The sequence below is a fragment of the Mus musculus genome, chromosome 1 (genome assembly GCF_000001635.26).
Source record: "Mus musculus strain C57BL/6J chromosome 1, GRCm38.p6 C57BL/6J".
NCBI lineage: Eukaryota > Metazoa > Chordata > Mammalia > Rodentia > Muridae > Mus > Mus musculus.
This window is the reverse complement of record NC_000067.6, coordinates 42,688,896-42,714,411: the sequence shown is the minus strand read 5'-3', so window position 1 is coordinate 42,714,411 and position 25,516 is coordinate 42,688,896. Positions and strand designations below refer to the sequence as shown.

At 48.7% G+C, this 25,516-nt stretch overlaps 1 protein-coding gene and 4 long non-coding RNA genes across 7 annotated transcripts in view; 2 read left to right on the top strand and 3 right to left on the bottom strand.

The window, feature by feature from the left end:
* Gm46091 (predicted gene, 46091) overlaps window positions 1-25,516 on the bottom strand; it is a 60,254-nt gene that overhangs the window by 30,380 nt on the left and 4,358 nt on the right. For 2 of the 3 annotated variants that reach the window (NR_168292.1, NR_168294.1), the window contains exon 1: window positions 19,224-19,504. The exons of the other annotated variant lie outside the window; for it this stretch is intronic. This is a non-coding gene — a long non-coding RNA (predicted gene, 46091). Of the gene's footprint in view, window positions 1-19,223; window positions 19,505-25,516 lie in introns of those variants that run through there. 3 annotated transcript variants of the gene reach the window in all.
* Window positions 958-7,351, top strand: Pantr2 (POU domain, class 3, transcription factor 3 adjacent noncoding transcript 2). The gene is made up of 4 exons (NR_110495.1): window positions 958-1,057; window positions 2,107-2,209; window positions 5,994-6,055; window positions 7,154-7,351. It is a non-coding gene; the product is annotated as a POU domain, class 3, transcription factor 3 adjacent noncoding transcript 2 (long non-coding RNA).
* 2900092D14Rik (RIKEN cDNA 2900092D14 gene) lies at window positions 11,236-14,076 on the bottom strand. Its single transcript, NR_027891.1, has one exon. It is a non-coding gene; the product is annotated as an RIKEN cDNA 2900092D14 gene (long non-coding RNA).
* On the bottom strand, window positions 14,202-18,644 carry Pou3f3 (POU domain, class 3, transcription factor 3). Its single transcript, NM_008900.3, has one exon. It carries the CDS (start codon window positions 17,264-17,266, stop codon window positions 15,773-15,775), a length of 1,494 nt encoding a protein of 497 aa, NP_032926.2. The 5' UTR covers window positions 17,267-18,644; the 3' UTR covers window positions 14,202-15,772.
* The window catches only part of Pantr1 (POU domain, class 3, transcription factor 3 adjacent noncoding transcript 1), a 46,626-nt gene continuing 40,696 nt past the window's right edge, over window positions 19,587-25,516 (top strand). The window contains exon 1 of the long non-coding RNA NR_027826.2: window positions 19,587-19,665. This is a non-coding gene — a long non-coding RNA (POU domain, class 3, transcription factor 3 adjacent noncoding transcript 1). The remainder of the gene's footprint in view (window positions 19,666-25,516) is intronic.

The following is a 25,516-nucleotide window of genomic DNA, read 5'->3' as shown; positions in this document are numbered from 1 at the left end:
GATGGGTTTCGGCCTCCGGAAGGCCGAGGACTGCACATCTATGCAGGCCCTCCGTGCTCTGGAAGAAAGAGGCCTGGAATTGAGCAGTGGCGCTGGGGTTCAGACCAATTCTCCCCACGAGTACCCCCACAAGGGTTCTGAGTTCTCAAGCTCCAGCTCTGCACATCAGCCATGGGACAGGTGCAGGTTTTGTTTTAGGCTCTCAAAGTGATGTTTCTAAGTTCCCCGAGTGCATGTTTCAAGCAATACAGAGCAAACTTTCTGGTCCCCGGGCGGATGACGCCTGAATGAAGTCAAACCACCGTCCTTTTAAAACTATAAAATGAAAGAAACTAATGAAAGGCCCTGGAAACCCTGAAGCATTAGATGTGACCACTTATTTTTAAATAATTATGCGACGAGTGATCGGGGCTTCCAAAGCTTTCCAAATATCTCTTCTTTCGCAGTCTCTAGGAAGTGTCTTGACTGTAGGCGAGCGGGTACTCTGATCTTTCCCTTCCCTTCCCTTCCCTGTTCGCCCAAGTGTTCAGGAGCTGTGTGCCCGGTTACCCCTAGGACCGGAGGGAGCAGACACCTTCCTTTGTGAGTCCCCCTGGCTGGGAACTTTCCCGCGCGGCGGGTTCCCCTTTAAGAAAGTAGCGATTGCTATGAATATTTAATGCGGAGCTGGAGCCCGTCGGGCCGAGGGGAGACCCGGCCCGCGCTCTGCGGCCGGGGCGTAGCTCTAGCTCATCCCCCACCAGTTCAGCCACGGTAGGATGAGGAGGATGAGGGTTTGCGGGAGGAAAAGCTTTGGAGAGATGGGGTGCGGGACTATGGAACCCGCTTGAGTCCAGTAGGCCAGCGCGGGTCATTTCCATAAGAAAGCCGCAACCCAGCTGGAGGCTGCGGTTCTTCATGGCCTCCCTGCCCCCACCATCATTGGCAGCGTGTCGCGGGCTTCTCTGCAGCCTAGATCTAGGCGACTGGTGTGGATTGGTGTTGATGAGATGTGGCTTCCAGCGTTGCCCGACTCAGACCTGTTTCCAGTCTGGATGGAGCGGACCGACTGTGTGGGGTGAGTCCAGGGTGCGGCGGAGCCAGTAAGAGTTGAGGAGAGCGCGGGGAAGCTAGTCCGTAGTGGGCACCTCGGATTAGGAAGTCCTGAGAAGTACTCTGAAGCGGGGTGTGAAGAGAGAGTACTGGGAGAAGGCCTAGGAAGCTAAGCCGTCCTTGCTGCCCCTCTCAAATCCCCGGAGCTTTCGCTTTCAGTGGGTGACCCTCTTCCAGCGAAGGGATGGAAAGTGAACTTGGTCGGGCATTTGATCTAGCTAGCAAAGCGGTTCTTTTCTGTGTACATTGAGTACATTGAGTTTCTTCTCTGCTTTCAAGAGCCCACGCACGATGGCCACGCATCTTCAGGTCTATCAAACACACACACACACACACACACACACACACACACACACACACACACACATACACACACACATCTAGAGAAATTAAAACCTAGATCTATAGTGTTCAAAAAAAAAAAAAAAGCAAAGCAGAGGAGATAATGTGTGAGACAGCCGTCTTCACTTTGCCTTCTATTGGGAAAAGTTGCCTGAGAAGGAATAACTTCCCTTTTATGGATTCTGAACCACCTGTACTTTGCTACAAAGCTTAGTTGGGTCACAAATAAAACACCAGTTACATCGAGCAATGAAACCAATTACAACTATTAACAACTTTATTACTTATGATTAGACTTGAGAACTTTAAACTCAGACAATATGATCGAGTTATTTTTCAAACCAGCTAAGATTTTTACACCATCCCTCCCCACTCCACTTCCTACCCCTGTCCCCAAGAAGTAAGAAGAGTAGAAATGATATTTCAGGGAGTTTGTATGTATCCGTGGTCAATATTATATTTGTTTCTTTTAGTAAAGTTTGTTGCTTCTTGTACCTAATGGTACCTTGATTCCTGATTCTGTCGAGTTATGGAGAGCATAATTGAAGATGGCTGGTTACAACCGACTTGGTTTGGATGTGGAATTGGGGCAAGCACTCTCTCCCAGTACTCTAGTAATGCTGAAAACCCAAATCTATTTAAAAGGACAAGTTGTTTTAACTTCTACCACAGATGGGGTGAGAGGAACAAGTGAAACTCAACAGCTAAGGAGAAAATGAAGAACTAGTGCTACGTTTTCCACGTTCTTTTTGCTCCGGGGTTGACATGGCATTTGGTGAGTCTTTCCTGAGACTGTGGCTGTCTGGAGAGGGGAAAGTATCAGAGAAGTTTTACCAGTCTTAAGGCTACCTCCAGGAGGCTGTCCACCACTTCCCTCTGTCTCCATGCCAGCCTCTTGTTATCCCCAAGTGGAAATCCCTGCTCAGTTGTGTGTGCAAGGCTTGGGGCAAAGGAGGAAATTAAATTGCTGTCCACAGTAAGAAAAACGGAGCAACTTACAAAGAAAGGCTCTTCCGCCTCTAGGAAAGAGGCAAGGTGAGCAGTGGTGCAGTTGGAAGGGGCCAGTTATTTCTTATGTCACCTCTGCTCACAGTCCTGGCTTTCTAGAGAATCTGGGTGTCCAGGGCAAGGAGAATGAAGTCTGTCTTGCTCAAGACACCTACCCAGATCCTCAGCTCCTGGGTGGAAGCCCACAGTCCCAACATGCATCTACTTCTGAGATACCTGCCAGGCTGCTGTGGGCATAGATGGCTAGGCTGTGTGGCCCACACTTGAGCTGCTTGGGATTAGCAGCCCCTCTGCTCAGCAGCGTTAAAGCTTTTGATTATTTCTGAGCACTGGGTGGCCTCTTCCCTTATGAGAAGTCCGTGGGCCTCCTCCCCACTCCTATTATGTCAGAGTTAATTGCTCTACAGTGGGGTGTCTCTCATGGTGGGTTGGCCAAGAAGTGCAACAGGGAAGGACAGTGTCCTCCACAGGTAAGAGTTGACGTGGAATTCTCTCTGTCTTTGATATCCAAAGGGCACTGAAATTGAAACTTCCTTTGAATGGGATGGTGCCCCGGCAATTTTTCTTTAGTGATTCCCTAGGGACAACTTTTTTTTTTTTTTTTTTTTTTTTTTTTTTTTTTTTTTTTGCCTGGCCTAGGCTGTTGGCACCCTGTGTGAGGTCCTGAAAGTAAAACTAATGTTGCTTTCAGTGGATAGCTCACCCCAGTGGCACATCTTAATAGGAGAGCTTCCAGGTCAGCAGCAAATGTCCTCTGTTGCTAAGTATCCTGAGAACAAATCCCCTGTTGATGCCGTGAAAGGCTGAACAAGAAGCTAAGGCAGGGCTTGCCACAGCTCCAGAGCCTTCCTACCAAGTCCATGGTAGAGTGGGGGCAGGGCTTGGGAACAGATAGGAAAAAAAAAATAGAAATAAAAGAACAATCACTTTCTCTTTTAGAAATAGTGTAGTTTTAGACAAACTAGAAACCGGTAATATCCAGAGGACAAGAAGCAGGAGTGGCTGGCCCCAGGTCTGATGGCTCTGTGGTTCACTTGTTCTGAGTTTTAGGATTCCACAATAAAGGAGAGGACAGAGCTCTCCCAAAGTAACCAGGAAAACGGATCCTTATACCTGCCCCTATTCCAGAGAGGTCCATAGGATGGGGAAGTGAAGGATCTGCCTCTCGGGGCACCTGGTTTGAGAATCTGAGGTTTTTTTTCCAACTCATAATTTGCCTTGGAAATAGACAGGTAAGGAGGAAGCATCCTTCCTTCAGAGATAGAAAACCTATCCACTAGTAGGGCATCCTCCTCGCCATCCTCATAGGTAGCCTTTATTGTTCAGGATGCCAGGTAAGCCAGGGGAAGTTGACCAGTTCCTCGGCAATCTTGGAATATGAAAATGAATATTTTCTAAGAAAACTTTCTACTACTTTAAAGATTTCCATAGATAGAAGGCATCTACTTTTATCTGGGTTTTCATGTAGACCAACAATGCCAGCTCCACTTCCCTTTCTTCTTTGTGGTATGAGGTTGCATATTGCAGGGAGGGGAGGTGGCTTATTTGATGTGGGTTGAAGCTAGTTCCTCTGTCCCTGTCCTCCCCACCTGGCTCTTTGTGTGGAACTACAGTTGGAAATTAACATTACTTTTCTTACGTTCCTCTCCCCCCTGCCATTCTTTTTTTGACTAGAGAAATCAAATCGATGAGATAGAGACACATTAAGTTGCATAAAGTATACGGGGCTGATCATCCAAAATGCATCCCAGTTGCATTTGCATATAACCAAGGGTGAGGTGCCTTGTGATTCATTGCCTCTTGAAATCTCACCAAGCCTGTCTGACTGGCAGAAATTTCTAGAAGTTCCTACTGGGACCACCCCTTAGGTATTCCAAAGCAGTTCAGGTCCATGAGAAGAAGGAAACGTGGGTGAGGATTCTGGAGGGCAGCATCGGGAACAACGGGGCTCCTCTCTGTACCCCAGCAGAGCTGGGAGACTCAGCTGGCTGCGGAGGTCTGTGGCAGTGTCTCTGGGTTTCCTTTTGGATGAGGTAGGAAAGGCAACACCGTGCATCAGAGGGACGGACAGTCACTGACTGCATCAGAGGGACAGTCACTGACTGCATTTCATATATACTTGTCAAACCTTTTACTAAAGTTGTATCCTTTTTGCTCCTGGACTTGAACACCAGCTTTGAGCTTTGCATTATGTGCTTGCTGTGCATCGAACTCCACTCTACAGTTCCCAAAGTAATGCTTTTACCAGTGACTTGGAGGGGGAGTATGGGAGCCACACCTGGAACTCACCCTGCCTGCCCTGTGGAGCTGTAGAGTGGCTTGTTATGGTTTCTTTTTCTCTCATCTGTCTCATTAAGTCCCTGCCAGCCTCTCAGTGCTAAAGCAGTGGGCAAGTAACAGGATTAATGGCTTGGGAACCCTACCTATTCTCTGTGGGTCCCCACCTCATTGTTTGGAGAGGTATCTTTTCCACAGCAGCCTGCTCTTTCCATACAAAGGCCATACTGATGCAGACACCTGTCTACCCTAAGGAGCCCTCTCTATTTGTGAGCCTTCCTCTTCCTCAGCAGGGAGACCTGCTTCTCCAAGTCAGCCTTCAACCTTACCAAGCCAACCAAACGGCAAGGCATGGGCCTAGGCCTTGCTGAGCTGCCTATAAACAAGTCTCTAAGGACCCAGGCACAGTCATCCACCCAAGCCTCTAGAGGCTTGTGGGATAGCAGGGACCTAGGCTGAGGCTCTGGGTAGCTAGTCACAAACCATGGGCATCTTTTGCTCTCAGCTCTCAAGATAACCAATCTGTTCTATATCCTGGTAGCTAGAGACATCCTGCTAGAGGTGTGTGTGTGTGTGTGTGTGTGTGTGTTAAGAGCCTTGATAGTAGGTTTGCAGGAAGCCTTTGTTACAGCTTTGTTAAAACAAGCCTTCAGCAGCTCTAACAGACCCTCCACTCTCTTTGCCCCTACCCCTGCAGAGGAAAATCTGCCTGGGGTCCACTGCTCTGCTACAGATATCTTCCTACCAAATGCTTGTTCTTCACTCAAAGTCTCTCTGACTGGTCTGGGCACATAAACACAGTTCATATGGCTTTTGGGGCCAAGCTCCCCATACCCATCCCTAAAATGTAAGCGTTCTGAAAGTGATCTCCTGCTGTTGCTGAATATTCTGGCCCCACAGCCTGGTCAAGGAGTAAGCTCCCCTAGCATGGAAGGGGTAACAGATTCACAGAGTTCAAAAGGGAGAAAGACACTTGACCCCCACTGGCAAGGATCAGGACAAGTTCTGTATACTACCTGGTTTGCTCTTTCCAAATGACAGCCAGGTTGCAGGGTTTGTGGGTTCAATTGCTTTTCACTCAATGCCCATGTTGAGCATAAATACAGCTTAGCCAAGGTACAGCTTTAAGCAGGATCCCCGAAGGGCGCTCTGGCACACGGAGGGTAGAAGAAACGACTGTTTACATACACACCAGCTTGCATATACAGTGTTCTATAAAGCTTCCCACACCCCAAACCCTTCCTATTTTATTTCTCTTCCTGTCTCTTTTCCAGGCCTTTCTACCTGGAGAAAATCAAGAGTATGTAACTTTCCCTGCAGATGGTCTGTCTGTAAGGTAAGGCATTCACATTGGGATCTCGCAAGTCTCCATGTATATTTACGTATTTTTATCCCCAGTCACCTGTCTTGGTTTTCTGGCAAGGGTCTGCAAAGGGAGGGAGACACAAGTGAAGTGGAGATTTCCCTCTCTGGGGGCTTTTGTTTCCCTCTGATGCCCCAGCTCACACTGCACAACAAAGGGAAGAGGCGAGTGATCTCTCTTTTGGTCTCCTGGTCCCTCATTTCCACCTCTCCTCTGTGGGCTTCCTCTTTGAGACCCGGAGGAAAGCCTGGGGAGGAGATGGGGGGGGGGGTCAAGTTCACAACACTAGACTACTGCTGACCTTGCCAGACCCTTCTCCTTGAGAAGCAGAGAGCCCATTTTAGATGCTAGCCACTCTGTGCCTTTGGGTACTTTGGCCACTTCCAAAGACTGCATAGTTGAGGCTGATAGCTTCACACACCTCTCTGGTTAAAAAGCATTGAGGACAAGGTCTGGTGATTCCTGGAAGCGGTCCTCAAAGGGCCCAACCCCCACCCCAGCACTGGAGAGCCATACACCTCAAGCATGCCTTGCAAGGCCCTATATTCTCATCACCGCAGAAACCAAAAACTCACAGAAACACACAGGACAGCTATTAAATAACTCTTGGAAGAGGTTAGAGGTCTTTACCTTGGGGCTGAGACATTTTAAAGCCCTTTTGGGTAGATCCTCAGGGGATACGACATAGAAATTAAACTTGCTGGCTCAGTTTTAAAATCCAAAATCTCTCTCCTCTTAAAGCTGTTCATTGAAAACGGTTTTTAGATACCATGTTGTTTGCTGATGGTTCCTCTCACCATTCTTAGGCTGGAGAGTCTCAAGGCCGTGCCACTAAGACTTCGGAGCTAGTTTTGGGGAGCCATCCACTTTATGATTAGATCTGTTGACTTTGTCTTTAACTCTGCGGGTGGGTTTTCAGACTTGAAAAATGTAAATGACAAGTTAACTCCTTCCCTGCCAGCACATTACAGGAGTCTTTTCTTAGGGGATGCCAGCTTGGCTTGTACTCATCAAAGTGGGCACTGTGTCTGACCTGGGCAGAAAGAGGAGATTTGACACTTTTCATTTCAGAGCTGACACAGGAACCTTTGGGAGCCAGTATCTATTTTGTTTCCGACTGCAAAGTTCCAGCCAATGATTTGGAGGGGGGCCGGCACCTTCTGCTGGGAGCTAGTCTGGGAGGGAACAACTCATTCCTGAGTTCTCTTTCGCAAACATATCTCTTGTCTATTAAAATAATAGTAATAAAAATAAGAATAATAATTAAAAGATGTTTGTGCTTTCCTTGTGCAGCGTCTGTCCATCGCTTTTTAGCTACGCCCTCTGTAACGTGTGTCTAGTGTTAGACATTTAGAGAAACACAGACACAGTCCAGGTGTGCTCTGTGTGCTCTGTCCTAGACAGAGTCACGGTGGAGAATTTACACTCTGCCTTCTCCTGGCCCATTCTCATTGCTAGGGGAGGGGGGAAGGAGGTCACTCAGAGGAAACTCCAAAGTAGAAAAGATCAGCTTGGTGCCTCCAAGTAAGTGACTGACAAAGTCACACCTACTTTCTGGTCCCTTAGGAAGAAAACAGTTCAAGCAGGACATTCCACAGACAGTCCCCCAAACCCTGAATGTCCCCCCAAACTTTACAGAGACCCTCCCCCATTCTTAGCCAATTCCAGTTATTTTAAATTTTCGTTGTGTTCCCATGCAAAGCACATTCATAGAGGGGTCGTGTTACCTCACTTTCTGGGCCACTCCACTGATGACGGTGGCTAACACACAAGGGAAGGGTCAAAGAGAAAAAAGGGGCCTCTTTCCCATATATCTTAGATTATTTCATAGTGTTTAATGTGTTCACAGAAAGAAACTTGTCGGGTACCCATTACTTTTTCAAGAAAAAGGTAAACTCCCCCCTTCTTTTAAAAAAGCCAACAATGTTTCCTAAGGAAAAGAAAATCACAGAGGTCCATTAGTGATTTACACATAGAATGTGGCTTGTCTGGGGAAATTGTATTTGTAAGCAAATAGCTCCCTGTTTAATATATCTTTACATCTGTTTGTCTGTCCCTCTATCATCTGTCTATCTGTCTGTCTGTCTATCTATCTATCTATCTATCTATCTATCTATCTATCTATCTATCTATCTATCTGAAAAGGAGAAAAGGGAGGTGTATGGCCTCCTGAACACATCTTAGAAGAAAAGCTATCTTACTTTCTCTGTAGTTCCCTTAAACGGGCTGCATCTAGTCAGTTGTGGGCTTCTCTATTCCACTTCTCAAGTTTCCAGTTTGCAAAATTTTAAGGGCCGCAGGGGGCTGATTCTCTGGGAACTTTACCAGAACCTTTGTGTGTGTGAGGAGCGGGGTGGGGGTGGGGTCACATTTGTCACCGGTTTATCTGAAACTAAGCCCCCCCCCCCCACACATTTGTAAGCTTTAAGAAGCAAAGCCACTTCTCTGGTGGGACATTGGGTACACACTAGCCGATTGACATTCCTGTCAGCGCCTGAGCCCACAGACCACGTCGGGTATGACTCTGTAAGCCTGAGGCTCCACAGTGTAGGAGCTGACACCCAGCGGTGCAGGTGACCTGACAACAGATTGATCACCTCCGCGTCCTTGTGGCCCAAGAGAAGCCAAGACCTGGTCCAAGTGTCCAGAGCTATTCAAGAACACCACGCTAAGAAAGGCCTGCAAAGACCCGCATAGCCCAAAACTCCACAAAGCCTCCAGCCCTGACCCTCCTTGTGCCACAGTCCTAGCTGCCACGACTTCCACACACAAACAACACGACCTGCCTGCACAAGGTCATTCTCTGACTACTTCACCCTCTGCTTTTGGGCTTTGCAAAAGAAGTCATTTGGAACCCTGTTCTGAACCAAAGCAGTGCCCTTCATGCTCCGCATCCTTTGGGAGAGGCGCGGAAGTTTTCTCCTTGGATACAATAAATCTCAGGCTCTAGTCCCAGGCCTGGGCCACAGTCTTTGAAGACCCAGGGGGTCAAGAGTCTTGCTCGCCTTTACCTAGTCCTGGGCCCCAGGCTTCTGGGCTCCAGCGCAGTAGGGAGGAGTGTTTCTGAGAAACCCCGGATCAGTGAGGCCCTGAATTCAACCGAAGGCAGACACAAGACTCCGCAACAGAAAATCCAAGAACAACAGGCATTTCTATTTTACTCTCCGCATGCCTGACAAAAAATGATAGCCAGACCTCCAAACTTAGGCCGTCAGAGCCTTCAACAACTCCTCCAACCTTTCAAGGATACTTCCAGGACTTTTCTGATATGCATTCTTTTTCTCAGGACTCCTCTAGCTAGAGGGCTTGTAGATTACTTCCTCAGCTGCCACAGCCTTTAAGGTGCCCAAGGCCCGACGATCTCCCTAATAGAAATAATAGTACCTAGTTGGGAAGAACTAGGGAAAAGAGTGGGAATGTTGATGAAAGGGGAACATTTCAAAAGGTTTCAGTTGACAATTATCAGTAACCCCGACAGACAACTCCATTTAAAAAAGAAAAAGAAAAAGAAAAAGAAAATTTACTACTGTTCCTGAAAGCCGTTATTTATTTTTTTTACATCGCTTTTAGGAAGATAGATGAACAAAACATCACGTTTCAAGCCATTTTGATCTGTAATTAAATGGCAGGACCGGTTTGTATTCTCCTATGGCTTTTACAGAAGTTGCAGTGATCCAAAGTCGGGTTGCTGTGTCAGAGTGGCATTTTTATTAATGAGAATACAAAAAGCTTGCATATTCTTAGCCCGGCTTGAATTTAGTTGCTAAGCAACCGGTGTATGGTAATTCATCCGCGAAATTTAAATCTTTGAGAAAGGATCCTGCGTTTTGCTGAATGGTCTCCGCGAGGAAAACAACTTGTGGGACCCGCAGCAGCTGCCACTGTTCAGCTACTGGGGCCTTGCTGGGCTGAGCCAGACCTGGGCCGCCCCGCGGCCACTGCCACCACCCCACCTCGGTGCCCAGTGCTACCCTCCCTCTGGGAGAGAAGTTGCCAGCTGCCTTGGTCCCTCTTGCTAGTCTCCGGGTGCTCCCTGGTTTTCACCTGAGGCAAGCTCTCACCTGACCAAGTCGGTTTCCCTAGGGCTTCCCAGTCCAGACTAGACTATGATTTTCCCCATCTCTTACCCTCACGTGAGTACACACACCACACACACACACACACACACACACACACACACACACACACACACACCACAGAGACGGCCAGGAGAGAATGCCTGTTGCCCTCTTCCCAGACCCCTCTGAGGTCACTTCCAGAGCCCACTCTTCCTCGAGGAAAAGCGGGCTCATCAAGAACACAGCCCACAGCCCACCAGAAGGCCAGGCCGCCGCCGCTGGCCGGCAGTGACATCATAGGCTCCTGCTCGCCAAGCTCGCGCCCACATTTTAGGATACAGGAACAAACACGGATGTGAAATCAAGAATGAAAGAGAGAGTAATCTAATTAATAGGCCATGAGCCAGGCTAACAAAATCAAAGAATCTGATTACACAAGTACCCCTCTTGCTATCTCCGCCTCCCCCACCCCCGCTCTTCCAGACTCCTAGCTAATTCCTTTCCTAGGCTGGAAAGTTCAGGAGGTAAACACAGGGCCCTCTGATTTCCTTATTGAAATCAAGATCAAGCCTATCCTGGGGCTCCCGCAGCTAGGAGGTCACATGGGTGACCTTCAGGCCCTGGGACTAGGAGCCCCGAGGAATTGAAATGGCCATCCTAGCAAAGGGGAGCTTACTGGTCCAGGGAAGCAGGGGCCCTCAGCTCTCTCATGCACCACTGCTAACAATAACACCTGCACTGATTACTTCTGTCCTCTGCGGCGGGACCTGGAGAAGGGGAGCTTTCAGTCTCAGCCGTTTTAAAAGGGTCTAAACATTTTTGCTGTCACTGTTACACCTAGCACTACTTTTTTTCACTGTATCACCTGAAAGATGTCACTGAAAGACTCAAACTCTCAGGGGCCCTTCCCTTCTTCCCCAGCACAGAAACGCACGCACAGCCAGGTATGGGTTGTTTTGCACTGAAGCATCTGCTCTAAGAGAGCCGACCCCGTGCATTTCCGGAAAGAACAAGGTTCTTTAACATCTTTCCATCTTAACGGTGAGAAAAAGCAGGCCCGCATGCTAAATAACGAGTTTCAAGCCTGTACCTAGTGCCGGGTACCTGTTGCATTTATTTTACAGTTGATTAATTACCCTGGAACTTGGGCAAACTAAACTCCCTGTGGAGAGAATATTTCTTCCTTCAATTTAGTTCCATAAGTTACAAGTTATTGTAGGCTCTTACTCTATTTACATACAAATTGGTGCATATGTGCCCATCTCTTTAAATGCATTTTGTATAGATATATAAAAGTGTCATTTTTGATTTAGCTTGAAGAGGTTGATCATTTATTATAAAAATAAACGAATAAATACAACAATATATTGTTGCTTCCAACAGGATAAATACTTTACAAATATATAATTTAAAAAACAAATTTAATTGTTAAAATTATTTAAAATATTACACTTATTGATAAAACTATGAATAGTATATACTGCATTTGATATAAGAACCAATTATTCTCTGAATGTTGAAAACCATTCATACAAAACCAGATCATGAGTATGGTAATGAGCAAACACTGGAGGCCAGGAAGAAGCAGAGGGAGTCTCTAAGATCAATGAGAGAGAGAGAGAGAGAGAGAGAGAGAGAGAGAGAGACAGAGAGAGAGAGAGAGAGAGAGAGAGAGGAGGAATAACCCTTAGCTAATACTAAGAAGGGAAAACGCAGAGCAACAACAGCAAAGTGACTAATATTTTAAATACACCTTGAATTATTTATTGTACAGACTTGTCAGGGGAAGGTGATTGGGTAGATGGGGTGATCAAAGCTTGGATAGTGGCTCGGGAGCCACACTCTACTGTAAACTATAACTGGGCCTAGTTTGAAAGTAGCCAAGCTGATGGACCAGAACTTTGTCACTTTCCTTTGGGTTGGAAGGGGAAGAGTAGGCAGTCTGAAATGGAGGAAACAAATGGGCAGTTTACGAAGCACAAGACATTTGTGCTGCATAAGAACACAATGACCAAATTCTTTTTTTTTTAAAGACCTGGTGATATACAACAATATGTTCATTATTTACATGTGTAACAATATGAGCCTTAGCACAAAAACTCTCATATCTTCTCTGCTGTGTTTCAACCATCAATTTCATTTTGTAAATACATTCAAAGGATTGACTTTAAAACAAAAAGTGCAAGCGTCAGCTTACTTTACACAACACACAATGACAAGCAAAACTGCTTGGTTTGCCTATCTTCTTCAATCAAAAACGTACTCTGCTACCCATAGATCTGGGCTTCTTCCAAAGTAACCAGCAAATAGAAGACAGGGTAAAATCTAACATTAGCTCTTTTGTCATGAGCTAAATCAAGAAAGCAGATACCTCCTGGCATTTAAAATAGACCCATTCCTTTCCTAGTCAGGCACCACCATTCCAGCAGGAAAACAAAACAAAACATCAAACAAACAAACAACAAAACAAAACAAAACCTCGCCCTTAATCAAACAACAAAAATAAAACAAAAACAAAAACCCACCAAGATCCCTGTCACACACCAGTGATGTGTTCCATTTACAAACAGCCTGGCCCATTCCTCACTTTCAGGGAGGCCTTCTTGGCTTACCCTCAGAGCCTCTAAAACAACAACAACAACAACAACAACAACAACAACAAAACAAACAAATAAAAAGATGATGACTCTCACCCTACCCCAACTCCAGGCAGTGTGATAACAATAACAGGAGAAACAGAAAACAAAAGCAAAGAGAAAAATAAAATGTGGTTTCTTATCTGTACCTTCATGTCTTTCTGTTTAATAAATATGGCCTTTTCCAGATTTCATGAATCAGAATGCTGGTGATTTTTTTTTTTTTTACTACAATTTGGTATCTAAAATAATGCAACCCAAATACATGGTTGTCTGGCTGGGCTCAATTTGTGCTATTGGGTCTGTCTGTGAGAAACTATTTCTTGTCCTCATAGTTTCCCAGAATTTTTTAACCCTTGAATCTATATTGGGGGAGGGGAAGCCAGCAAAGATTAGGCAAAAGGTGAATGGTAGCTGAGATTGGGGGAAATGCCTGTGTAAAAATCATTGTTTTTCCACCTAAGTACTTAAAAAAAAAAAAAAAAAAACCACATACAATACAAGGACTCAACCAATCAGAGCCTTTCTCCTCTTTATCTCTCATACCCTGAGGTGTTGTATTTCCAGCTTGTAAATACTGATGCATCAACTTGATAAATGTGACCATCCTGCAGGGTCTTATCTAAAAAGTGACCAAAATAACTAAAGCCTAGGCATTGGTAAGGAAGATGAAGAGTTACTATGCCTCTGAAGGACCAAACCACAGAAATGGGCAGCCTGGAGTCTGCGCTAGGGACAATCTCAGCACAGAGCAAAGCAGGGCTCAGTACCATCATCTTTCATGAAAGAAATATAGGAAGAAAAGCAAATATAGGCTTAATAATGGAAATTTAATCACACATAGTTATCAATGGGGAGTAACTGATATCAAAATATTTCATGAATTTATAAGCTATCCTTCGCAACTATTGATCCACAAAGACAGAAAGAGAAAGAAAAGAAAGAAAGAAAGAAAGAAAGAAAGAAAGAAAGAGAGGAAAGAAGGAAGGAAAAGAAAGGAAGAAAGAAAAAAACAGGGATATATTGGAAGGCAAGGTGATCAAAAAGAGGCTGACCTAAGAGGAACTGTATTTACCATGACTGGCTGGTGGGCATATTTTCACTGGTGATGTAGCAAAACACAGGTACTTTCAAGAAAATGGCTAATATTTATAGATCACTCAGCAAAAACACTAGAGACACCCATTGAAACTGAGGGTAAGGAGAATATTGTGAAATTTATGGACCAACAAGGAGTGAATAACCACTATTGCTAAAGCAACTCCTTTTAGCAACCCTAGCCTGTTCTGGAGGTTTCAAACATACCTTTGCGTGGGGAAGCTCCGCTCTCTTAATGCTATGACTTAAGGGTCTGCATTAGTAAAAAAATATTTTCTAAAGGATTCTTTTCTTCCCACACAGTGTTTATGCATCAGACACAGACCATTTCATTCTAACAAATTTATTTTCTCAATCAGCTCTTACGGAATCACTACTCAAATTAAATTACAATCAAATGATCACATCAAAAGATACCCTTATTACCTAACAACTGTCCATATTTTCATTTCATTTTGATTTGTGCTCGTCTGAAAAAAACACGTAATACAAGATCTGGGGAAAAATAAATTACCGTTTTGCAGCAGTTCATAAGTATTTTGAATAAAATATTAAAAGAAGTCATTTAATGAAAATATAAAGCAAATATTTTTAGATCAACAACGGATCTAACGATTCTATATTGCCGTCATTTGAAAAGTCTGTTTATTAAAACCTACCAAAAACACTGCTTGGAAATGGCAGTATTACATAATCACATCCGCAGCACCCATTCAATCAAAGTTGGCAACGCATTGAGGGCAGAAGTCAAGGGAAGTGCGCGGTTGGTGCTGTCTTTCCACACCCTTTTATCGGAGTCAGTCCAGAAATAAAAAATAAAAAATGTTAATAAAAAAAATATTAGCGGCGGAATCTTTAGGCATGGTCCACCCCGAGCGGCAGTCAGCAAAGCCCGGGTTTGGTGGTGGAGGCCTGGCCCTTGTGGGCGGTCTCAGAGGCTGGGCCCGGGCCCCGCTTTTGTGCCCTCTCCGCTAGTGGATTGCGGCTGGACGTACCTACCCTTCAGCCTCACCCAGCCTTGGCTCTTTCGCGATGCTTTTATTTCCAAGTTTACTGCGGAGGATGCTTTCTTTTGGCTTTCTTGTTCAGTCTGTGAACTTCAGAAGCGGCGAATCTTCCCCCCCAGACTCTGTTTCTCCCTTCTTCCCATTTCTTAGTTGATTTATTTGTTCCCCAAAGACTTGAATATGGCCAAGAAAAACACTGTCCAAGAGCAGAGTCAGACCTGCAGGAAACCTGGTGCGTCTTTCTTTTCAGGTCGCTCCCCATAAAGAAAGTTTCCATGGATCTTTTAGGCAGCCCTTTTGGAAGAAGTGGAAGAAAGAGGGGGGGGGTGTCTCTCTCTTATCTCCGAGGCAGGTGTTCTCCACCGACGACGCCATGCAGGACATCTCGGTGTGGACAGTACCTCAAGTGTGCAGTTTAGGTGCGTTAGGCATCTTCACCCTTCTTTCAAAACAGAAGCAGAACACCACCACAGTATAAACGAGATGTCCCTGTTGCCCCTTTTCCTCTTCCGGTTTTGTTTGTTATATATGCATATAAAACAGTCTTGGTATTTATTATGCTTAAAAATTTTTTTGGTCCCTCCTTTCTTGGACTTCAGAAAGAGTCTCATCGGTCTCCAGCTGTCCTCCCCCCTCCTGGGGCCGTGGCACGCCTGTCTTTGGGCGGAGGGGAGGAGGCCTAGATGCCCTGGCACTGGCCAGGTGCTGGGTCTGCGCGGCGGCAGCGGCGGCGGCGGCGACGGTGACGGCGGCGGCGGCGGCAGCAGCAGCAGCGGTGGTTCTCGGCGGCGGCGGCTCGGAGACGGCGGCGACGGCGACCATGGCGGTGCTGACAGCGGCTGCGGAGGTGGCGGCGGCGGCGGCGGCCCTCTTCGCGCTGCGCCCCGGCATTCACTGCACGCTGGTCTGAAGCCCGTGGTGCGGTGGCGGTGTGTCAGCGCTCACGGTACCCACCTGCGAGTAGACATCGTCCGGCGTCTGCTGCTGGATGCCAGGGGGCGTCATGCGTTTTTCCTTTTGGCGTCGGTTGCAGAACCAGACCCGCACGACCTCCTTTTCCAGCTGTAGGCTGTCGGCCAAGTTGGTGATTTCCTGCGCCGAGGGTTTAGGGCACTTGAGGAAGTGGCTCTCCAGCGCGCCTTTGACGCTAACCTCGATGGAGGTCCGCTTCTTGCGCTTGCGGCCCTGCGCTGCGATCTTGTCAATGCTGGTGGGACTGCCAGTGCTCGAGTCAGCCTCCTCCAGCCACTTGTTCAGTAGCGGCTTGAGCTTGCACATGTTCTTGAAACTGAGCTGCAGGGCCTCGAAGCGGCAGATAGTGGTCTGCGAGAACACGTTGCCATAGAGCGTACCCAGAGCCAGCCCCACGTCCGCCTGGGTGAAACCCAGCTTGATGCGCCGCTGTTTGAACTGCTTAGCGAACTGCTCCAGGTCGTCAGACGTCGGCGTGTCCTCGTCCGAGTGAGGGTCGTGGCTGTTGAGCCCTGGCCCCGCGCCGCCGCCGCCGTGATGCGGGGGTCCCTGCGCGTGGTGCGGGTGCGGCGGGTGCGGGTGCGCGTGGTGGTGATGGTGGTGATGATGCTCCGCCAACTCGGGCGTGTCCCCGCGCACTAGCCCGGGGTGAACCAGGCTCTGGGCTCCACCGCCCGCTCCACCGCCGCCACCGCCGGGCCCCGGGGGCGCGCTCAGCATGCCGTTCACCGTGAAGCCTCCGGGCTGCGAGTACAGCAGACTCTGCGGCGGCGGCTGCTGGCCACCCGCCATGGACGGGAGGTGAGCGGCAGCGGCGGCGGCTGCGGCGGCAGCGGCGGCGGCGGCTGCGGCCCCCCAGCCCCCAGGGTGTCCTTGGTGAGGGGGCGGCGGCGGGGGCCCGAGGTGCGGCGGTCCGCGGTGATGCAGCGCGGTACCGGCGTGCAGGTCTTCGCGTCCAGCGCCTCCCTTCACGTCGGGGCCCTGAGGCGGCGGCGGCGGCGGCTGTGGCGGCTGCTGGGGGCTGCCGGCCATGCCCACCGCACTGCCCGACCACGGTGAGCTGGCTTCCACGGCAGCGGCGGCAGCAGCGGCGGCAGCGGCGGCAGCGTGGGGCAGGGCGGTGACCCACTGGTGCGCGTGGCTCAGCATATGGCCGCCGTTGCTGGCGGCCATGGCCCCCTGCATGAAGTCGCTCTGGACCATCTTGACCGAGGACGGGTCCCCCCGGTAGGCGCCCGAGGTCACGGCGGCGCTTCCCGGCTGCATGCCGCCGCCGCCGCCCCCCGCCCCGCCGCCGCCGCCGCCGCCGCCCCCTCCGCCGCCGCCCGCCCCGGCCGCGTCCGAGTGCACAATGGAGCCGGCCGTGAGCAGGCTGTTCCCCGGCAGGTAGGGGTTAGAAGCCGCCGTGGCCATGCCGCTCCGCTCCCGCCACCCCACCGCCGCCACCACCGCCGCCGCCGCAGCAGCAGCCGCGGCCGCAGCCGCCGCCGCCGCCGCCGCGCCCCCCCCGCCTCCCGCCTCCTCCCCCCCCGCTCCTCCTCCCCCGCCCCGGGTCCCCGCCGGCCCCGCCGCCTTCTCCGCCGCCTCCTCCTCCGCCGCCTCCGCCCCCGCCGCCGCCGCCGCGGCCCGGGGCTGCAGCTGCAAGGCCGCTTGGCAGGGCGCGGGGGTCGCCGGCTAGCCTCGGTCAGCAGCAGCCGCCGCTGCAGCAGGAGCAGCGCCCTGGGGAGGGGGGATCGCTTCTCCGGGCGAGCTCCGTGGCCAGCCCCTTCAGGGGGGGTCGTGGTCTCCCCCCTGGCCGGGAGCGATCGGCTGGCTCCAGCGAGGCTCGCCCACTGGGGCGGGGACCCGTACTTCGGGCGCTCTCTCGGGGAGCAAGGGCTCCGCGGCTCCTCCTGTCCTCGGACGAGTGCGGACTCTGGCCCGGCACAGGGCTCTGTCCACCTGCTAAGCGAAGGTTTCACGGGAGACAACAAAGGACGAAGCGGTTCCTTTCTTCCTTGGCCAAATTGTGGGTGGCCAGCAATCTGGCCGCTCCTAGTTGGTCCGCTGTCTTCCCTGATCTTCAGCAACACATCTTACTGTTTCCCCTTACTATAGTAAAACTTTTCCGGTCCTTACAGGCGTGGTGATGCTGGCGGCTCGCGTCTGCGGAGTGGGGCGGCTGGCTCCTGTTCTGCCCCCCTGGTTCGCTTCTTTCAAGTTTTGTTTTGTCCTAGGAAAACTTCTTGCGATGGTGCATTTCTCTGAAGTTGTTATTGCCGGAGCTCTTGGACGTCTCTGAAACAAGAGTCCCTTTTCATGTTCCTCGCGACACTCACAGTCTGGTGCGACATCTTTCCTTTTGGGTAGAAATTAGGAAACAAATATAACAAGGCAAAAATTGAACAGGAAAAAAAAATGTCGAATTGTTCTGTTACCTTGTTGCTGAAGGTTGGGGTTGATGTTTTATTTTTTCCCCGGCAGTTGTCTGGAGAAGGAGGAGGAAGAAGAGTGCATTGGTGGAGGTGGAGATGTGTGTGTGCATACAGGGAATCCTTGATACACAACCAACTCCTGTGGGCACGTTGTACCGCTCCTAGAGTACCCGACGGCGGGCGCGGGAGCAGGCGTGCCGGGGCAGAGTTGCAGCCGGAGCTAGCTCTGCGCCCGGATTCTCTCTCTTTCTCTCTGTCTCACTTTCCCTCTCTCTCTCACTCTCTCTCTCCCTCTCTCCTTCTCTCGAGCGCCCGCTCCCGCTAGGATCTGACAGTTCGCTCTCCGTCCCTCCCTCTCAGAGCAGGGACTGTCGAATGTTTACCCTCCGCCGCAAGCGCGCACCCACCACCACACTTTCCCAAATACAAGGAAGTCGAGCACCAGGGCCCCTGCTGATTGGCTACCCGCTGGGTGATTGGCAAGCCTGGAATGACTGGCTTAGGACGCCTGGCCCCCCTTCCGGCCGTTCCGATTGGTTGCTTTTTAATTTAGGCAGAGCGTCGTAGAAGCTGGAAATCTGTTGTCCCCCCCCCCCCGCCCCATCCTCCCTCCTCCGCGCCACTTTCCCCTCCACGCCCCTCCCCCTCCGCCCCCTTCGTCGTCCCCCCCCCTCGCTCCACCCCTCCGCCACATCTTAACTCTTAGTGTCCAGCCCAAACGTCTGCGTTCCCTTGGCGGCTCCCTGTGTTCGCGATTGGTCTGGGGGGGTTGGGAGAGAAATGGAAGAGAAAAGGAGGGGGCGGGTAGAAGGGGGACCAGGAGGAAAATGAAGAGGGGAAAAAAATCTTGAAAAATAGCAGTCTACCCATTCTACCTAGACTGCGTTGTGTCGCACCCCCACCCCACGCGAGAGATTTGTAAAGCGCGCGCCGCGGATGTACGTTCAAGCTAATACCTATAGACAGATGTGTCCCCACTGGTTTCAAAGTTTCCTCTTCCCTTCACGCGCGGGCCCCCATCTCTGTCCTGCAGGAGGTGGGAAAGGAAGGCTTGCCTCGCGCAGAGCTCCTGTGGCCAAGCTTCTTGGAAATCCGCCACTGCAACTTTGTGCAGCCGCGGCGCGCCGGCGGCGACCCTCTTTGTTTAAGTTCTCGGATGCCATCATCTGGGAAACCTGCAGCCCTGTACCAGCGCGGGGCCCGCGCGTGCGAGTCCGACCGCTTGCTGCGGCTGCTCGCTCTCCAACCCCCCCTCCCTCCTTTCCTCCCTCCCACCCACCCTCCTCTGGGATTCTTGCAAGTATCGTGCGTGCCCTTGTGAGTTTGGAGGGTGCCGGTCAACGAAGCCACGCGAGGTATTTGAAAGGCAATCAGCCCGACCGTCCCCCTAGATTCATCGTAAGTGTATTCGATCCCAATGCCTTTAGAATGCAGTGTCTGCCTCAGCTCGCCTAGAGGGCCTAGGGCTGCTAGCTGCTCACCCGCCCCCCACCCCGGTCCCCTTTACCGCTGACTCGTGTGTGTGTGTGTGTGTGTGTGTGTGTGTGTGCGTGCGTGTGTGCGCGCGTGTGAGTGTGTTCATTGGTGGGGTTTTCACTCGCTTGCTATTCTTGGGCATGGGGACGCTTTATTTTCCTCTTTCTTTGGGTCTCAGGTTTTGCGAGGTGGCTGTGACCGCTGTCGACAAGTGCTTTCTCAGCCGCAACCCAGCTGAAAGAGTTAAGGGGCCCGGGAGGAGGAGTGCGCCCGGTAGGCGGGAGAAGAGGGGGTGGTGTGGTGTGTGTGTGTTGGGGGGGGGGGGGACGACGCGGCCAAGCGGAAACGCCGCACAGAGGAACCTCAGCGAACCAAGAAAAAAGAGAAAGTGGCAACGAAAACAAGGACAAATTAAATCCTCCTTGGGGATTTCCAATGAACTAACCCAATTCGGACATTCAATAAATACACGACTCTTAATGAGTGTGCGTGTGCTTGCACCCCGCACCCTCAGCTGCAGGGCACCGGACCGCAATCTGCAGTTTCTAGTCCAAGCAGCAGCCGAGAACGTAACCCGGCGGTCGGTGTGCTCCGAATATAAAGAACTGGCCTGCCTTCTCCCCGATGCATAATTTCTCTAGAGGGCTCACTTCTGTGAACTCAGTTACAGAGGGAGCTCTCCAGCTCAGCAGCAGCCTCGCAGCCTCTGCGTGATCTCGAGATTAACCGTAGACGCGGGGCATTTATGTAGGATCGGGTCCAGCTCCTGCTTGCCGGGGTGAAAAGATACCATCGTAGAAACAGATCTAAAAGGCAGCAGTAACCAAAGCCCCAAAACAGAACGGATTCCCCCCTCCATTCCAAAAGGTTCCTTTTTATATTTATATATGCGTATATGTATATATAAAAGATGGAACACAGATTTCATTGAATAAATCTGAGATCTCCAGGTGCAGACGTTTGAATAGTCGGTGCCAGCACCCCGTGTTTTCCTTTCCTGCCGATTTTGCTTGGATCCGGCTCAAAAACCGAAAGAGTCTCGTGGTTTTGTTTACACTGAATGGGGAGGATAGGAACAGAGCCATGGGGCCGCCTTTCATTAATATACAGTGAGGATTTTGTCTAAATTACTGCTATGAGTTTCACAGTACACGCTTTCAAAAGCCGTCTCAGGTGGCCTGATGAAACGGGATAGCGCCTCAGCAAACAGATCCACTTTCTTTCTTTGCAAGGAGGGTGTGCACGTTCGGGAAGCCCCCCAAACGCTGTGCTCCTCAATAACAGAAACGCACTTCTGTTCCCAGGTCTGTCCCCTTCTCTCCCCCCACCCCCCACGTACTTAGTTCTCAAATCGCTCCCCAGCTTCCCCCCTCCCACCCCACCCAATCCTCCCCCTCCCTCTGCGGAGTGTGATTGTTTTGTCTGGAAAAAAAAATCCAAAGTATATAACAAGGGGAGAACAGTTAGTGCTGATTTTCATTTGCATACATTTTCATATATTTTGGTGAAAATAATAGACGAGAGAGAACCGGGCTTAGAGGAGTCAGTGTAAAGAGAAGGCTAAGGATAACTCGGCTCTGGAGAGTAGAGAATATGCCTTCTCTTCTGCCCCTCCAGGAACCTTACTTTTTTTTTTTTAAACAAAAAACAAAAACAAAAAACAAAAACCAAAAACCAAAAACCAACCACCACCTTTTATTTAAAAGTCTAACCTTGGGAATTTGCTGGGTAAGTGTTTTTTTTGTTGTTGTTGTTGTTTTGTTTGTTTGGTTTTTCTTGCTCTGCTTCCTCTTTTTCCTTCCTTTCTGGTGTATTGTTTATTTGTGTTCTTGAAGGTTTGGAAGCTTTATTTTCATTGCTTGGGAGGAGCGGGGAAGGGAAAGTGTGTGGAAGGGAGTTAGTAAGACAGGTCTGACGTTGCTAAAATAATACATAAAAAGGTGGACTGATTCCAATGGCCCTCACAGCAAGAGCTTTACCCTTCTGAGAGAGAGAGAGAGAGAGAGAGAGAGAGAGAGAGAGAGAGAGAGAGAGAGAGCTATTAATTTTAGTTGTTGATCATGAGAGGGGTAAACCCTAGAAATGAGTTGTTTACTAAACATAAATATTTCTTATTTGGAATTTTCCCCAGAGAATCAGGGCTGAAGAGGGAGATGCCTGGCCTGTCTTGGTGGGGGTGTCTGAATTGTGAGTCTGCCCAGATTAGGACAGGGAGCTGTAGGATCCAGTGAAGAGGGGAGGGGGCTGGCAACCAGAGGGCAGAGGGCTAGAGATGAGGAAGAAGTGAGGGAGAAGAGGCAGGAAGTCAATGTCCCCCTAGTTAAAGCTGCAAGTGGGGAGCAGGCGGTGTGTGCTGGCTCAGTAGTGAAAACCCATCAGAAAGAAGGTGATCAATCAAAACTAACCAGGATATCCTGGGTCTCCACTCCCCAAGGACAATGGAGCTTCAGTATAGAGAACCAGATTTTCCATGTTTTCTATTTTTGACAGTCAGATCTATCCCTCCTTATCACTATCTCCCGGTTTTATAAAATTCAAGGATATACTTACTTAAATAAATATGGCCGAAAGAAATAGCGATGCTAAGTCCAGGCCAGTGTGATTATGTTACTTTAGTGAAATGGTCTGGGGATGATTTTTTAAATGCTTCTTGGATTTGTTCTTTTGAAGAAAGCCACATTGGGAGGGGAGTATCAAATGTCTGAAATTATAGTGCACTTTTGTATACAGAACACCTTGCAATTTTGAATTGGTAATTTATTTGGAAACAGTTGATGCTAAATCAATGCAGTGGTTTGTAATGAGGGAGGAAGAGGTGTCAGTTGAGGAGGGGCTCAGCATCGCCAGGTTCCCTCCCCTTGTTTACAGCCTTGCCTCTGACTGGGGTTAACTCCGTGTGCTCCATTGGACCAGATGCCATATAGAGCTGCTCCCTGAAGATCATTTGTTTCCTTGATGGGGAACATTTCTGAGCAGAGCATATTGGTTGCCATAGAGAAAGAAATAAAAGGAAGAACACTAGTCACATTAAGCTATATGTTTGTGCACTGGGCTTTAGATAAAAGGACCTTGATTCAGCCAAAGAGGAGAAGCCAAACTAGAGATTTCTAGGACTACTAAAACTAGCTTTATTTTGTTTTGGACTTTTACAGTTGAAACATATAAGCTAATTTTATTGGTTGTTGTTAATTTTATATGACACGGTTTACTGAACAAAATAAACTTTGCTTAGCAGTACACTATTGACTAGTCGGCAGGGGGCGCACTGACTCGACTTAGCAGTAGCTGAGGAAAATGTAGCCAGTTCAAAAGCAAATCAGTCTTTCCAAATTTGCCAGAAGAACAAACACCCTTACCTTTCCTGTGCATGTTCAAGGGAAGAAAGGAAATGATTGGGCAACACAGAGTTTTAAAATACCAGGACAGTGGTCTCTCCCACACTAGCCATGTCTGTAAAAGACCCAGGAAGCCAGAGGATATTGAAACTATTTCCCCATTTCTCTCTGGAAAGCGTGGTTAGGGCTGTTTATAAAATAAAATGGGCTGGGAGAGAGAGAGAGAGAGAGAGAGAGAGAGAGAGAGAGAGAGAGAGAGAGAGAGAGAGAGAGAGAGAGAGAGAGAGAACCGTTATGGTTACAATATAGGTTACTTAAGAAACTATCTTTCAGGCTGATGATGGTGATTGTTTTTTTGGAATTGAACTAGAAAGCAAAATGAATTCTGAGGTAGTATATGGTATATGTAAAAATGATGGTCCTTTCAGCAGGGCATAATCTCACAACTGGGTATAATTTAGGGTCTTGAGCATATAGCAGGTGCCTGGGATCTTTCAGTCCATTTGATACCTAGTAGCTACTTTCATTCTTACTGTTTTCAAAGGGTTTAATAGTTACCCTTGAAGGGCTCTGTAGAGAAAAGAAAATACAAGCTAGACAGAGGATAGAGGTAACCGTGGACTTGAACCTTTTTAAGGACAGATAAAGAGGAATTTTAGTGGAACATAAAGTTTCTGCCCCTAAGATTTTTTTTCCTTTTGTGTATGTGTGCTGCCAATGAAAACCCTGACAAAGAACGAAAAAGTTTTGTAGCAAACTAGGAGGCTACCTAAAACAGTGAAGAGCAAATCCCCTTGGTTTTGAGGATTTAGTCAGTTTGTCTTACACAATTTTCCCAAGAAGATTTAGAGAGTTACTAAGAAAGCCAAGGCTGGAGTGACTAGGGTGTGAAGCTGGCTTCCACAGTGCAGCTGAAGGCACCTGTGAATAAAGGAGTCACAAAGCCTGACCTTTCTGATAGCTCTGCTGCTCCTCTAGGGGTGGGGGTTGTTGCCACTGGCTTCTTTTCAACACTGCTCCAAGCCAACCAGGCTTCAGCCTTAAGTTTTTCTGTGAAACTAATTTTAGCAGGTCGGGGTTGGATTGAAGTGGGATGTGAATTCATCTAGGTTTGAAAGATTATAGGAATCCTGTAAGCAAGAGACACTTGCTCAAATACACGTATACCATATGATTTCACACTGGACCTTACACATTTGGCGTCAGAAGATGCAGTGTTAGGTTTGTGCTAATAAACTCAAGTGGAGAATTGAGGAAGGTTTCATGCGAACCAAACCACTGCCTTCCTCCTCAGCTCTGCATTGCAGACAAAAGATTTCCAGGAGAAGTCCACAGAGTGGGACAAACCCCAAGCTTAGCTTGCTCTGCATGCTCAGGGCTGTTCAGAGCATTCAGAACGTATTAGTAGGGAGGGGACACTTTGTTTTTTTTATTCATCCATATCGCAAAACATTGGTGAAGGTCTCCGTGTTCTTCATACAGCATGTTCTCCTGTGTTATAGTTTCTTGGAGCTGTGGTTGTCTAAGCAGCTGTCTGTTCTCTCTCTCTCTCTCTCTCTCTCTCTCTCTCTCTCTCTCTCTCTCTCTCTGAAAAATATACTCAGAAGAACAAGGAAGTGGTGGGAACCCCCGTGGTCCACTTTCAGCAAAAGAAACAGAAGAATAAGAATTTGGGGCAAAGCAACAAGTTAATTTGAGGTGACCTGCTGGTTTACAGGGGCCATGTTAGAATTCTGCAATGACTTAGGGGATAATCAAGGATCAATGAAGATCCAAAGTTGTGGGCAAAAGCTACAGACTTGTTGAGAATACTGCAGTTGCTTTTGCCAAATGAGAGAACGTAGAAAATTACCTGAGCCAGAGGTGCCTAACATGAAGTGGGTACCTCCTCATTTGCTTCCATTTGACAATGACAAGGCAGTCCAACAAAGTACAACACAAAAGCAGCTTCTCTTAGCCTTTACACATTAAAATAGATGTTTGGCTTACCCAAATGTATGGCTTATACAAATGGGGAGGGATCTGCAACACTGGCTTTTGGTTAGAAAAGAGGCTTTATCTGGTGAACAGTGGACTAGTCACTTCTTGGTATTGCTAAGGTTTTGGAGTATGCACCCCTCCCCCACTTTCTATCTCTTTAATATCTGGTTTATATATTCTGAAGGAAGGGAGAAAGCACTTAGGTTTCTTCAGAACGGGCTGAAGGAGTAATCATGAATTCAAAGAAACTATGATTCTTTAAAGTAAGCTCCCTCCTCCTTACACTGCAGGGCATTTCTAATTGTGCAAAATAAACGGAGAAAGCACAGTAACTTACTTGGTAATACTGTATGTGCTTTTGAAGCAACCCATTTCCAACTGCTTGCCCACTCTAGTTGTGTGCCTGAACCTGTCAGGTCTGGTAATGCTCTCTCCCAATAGCTGGAGAAGCTGCAACT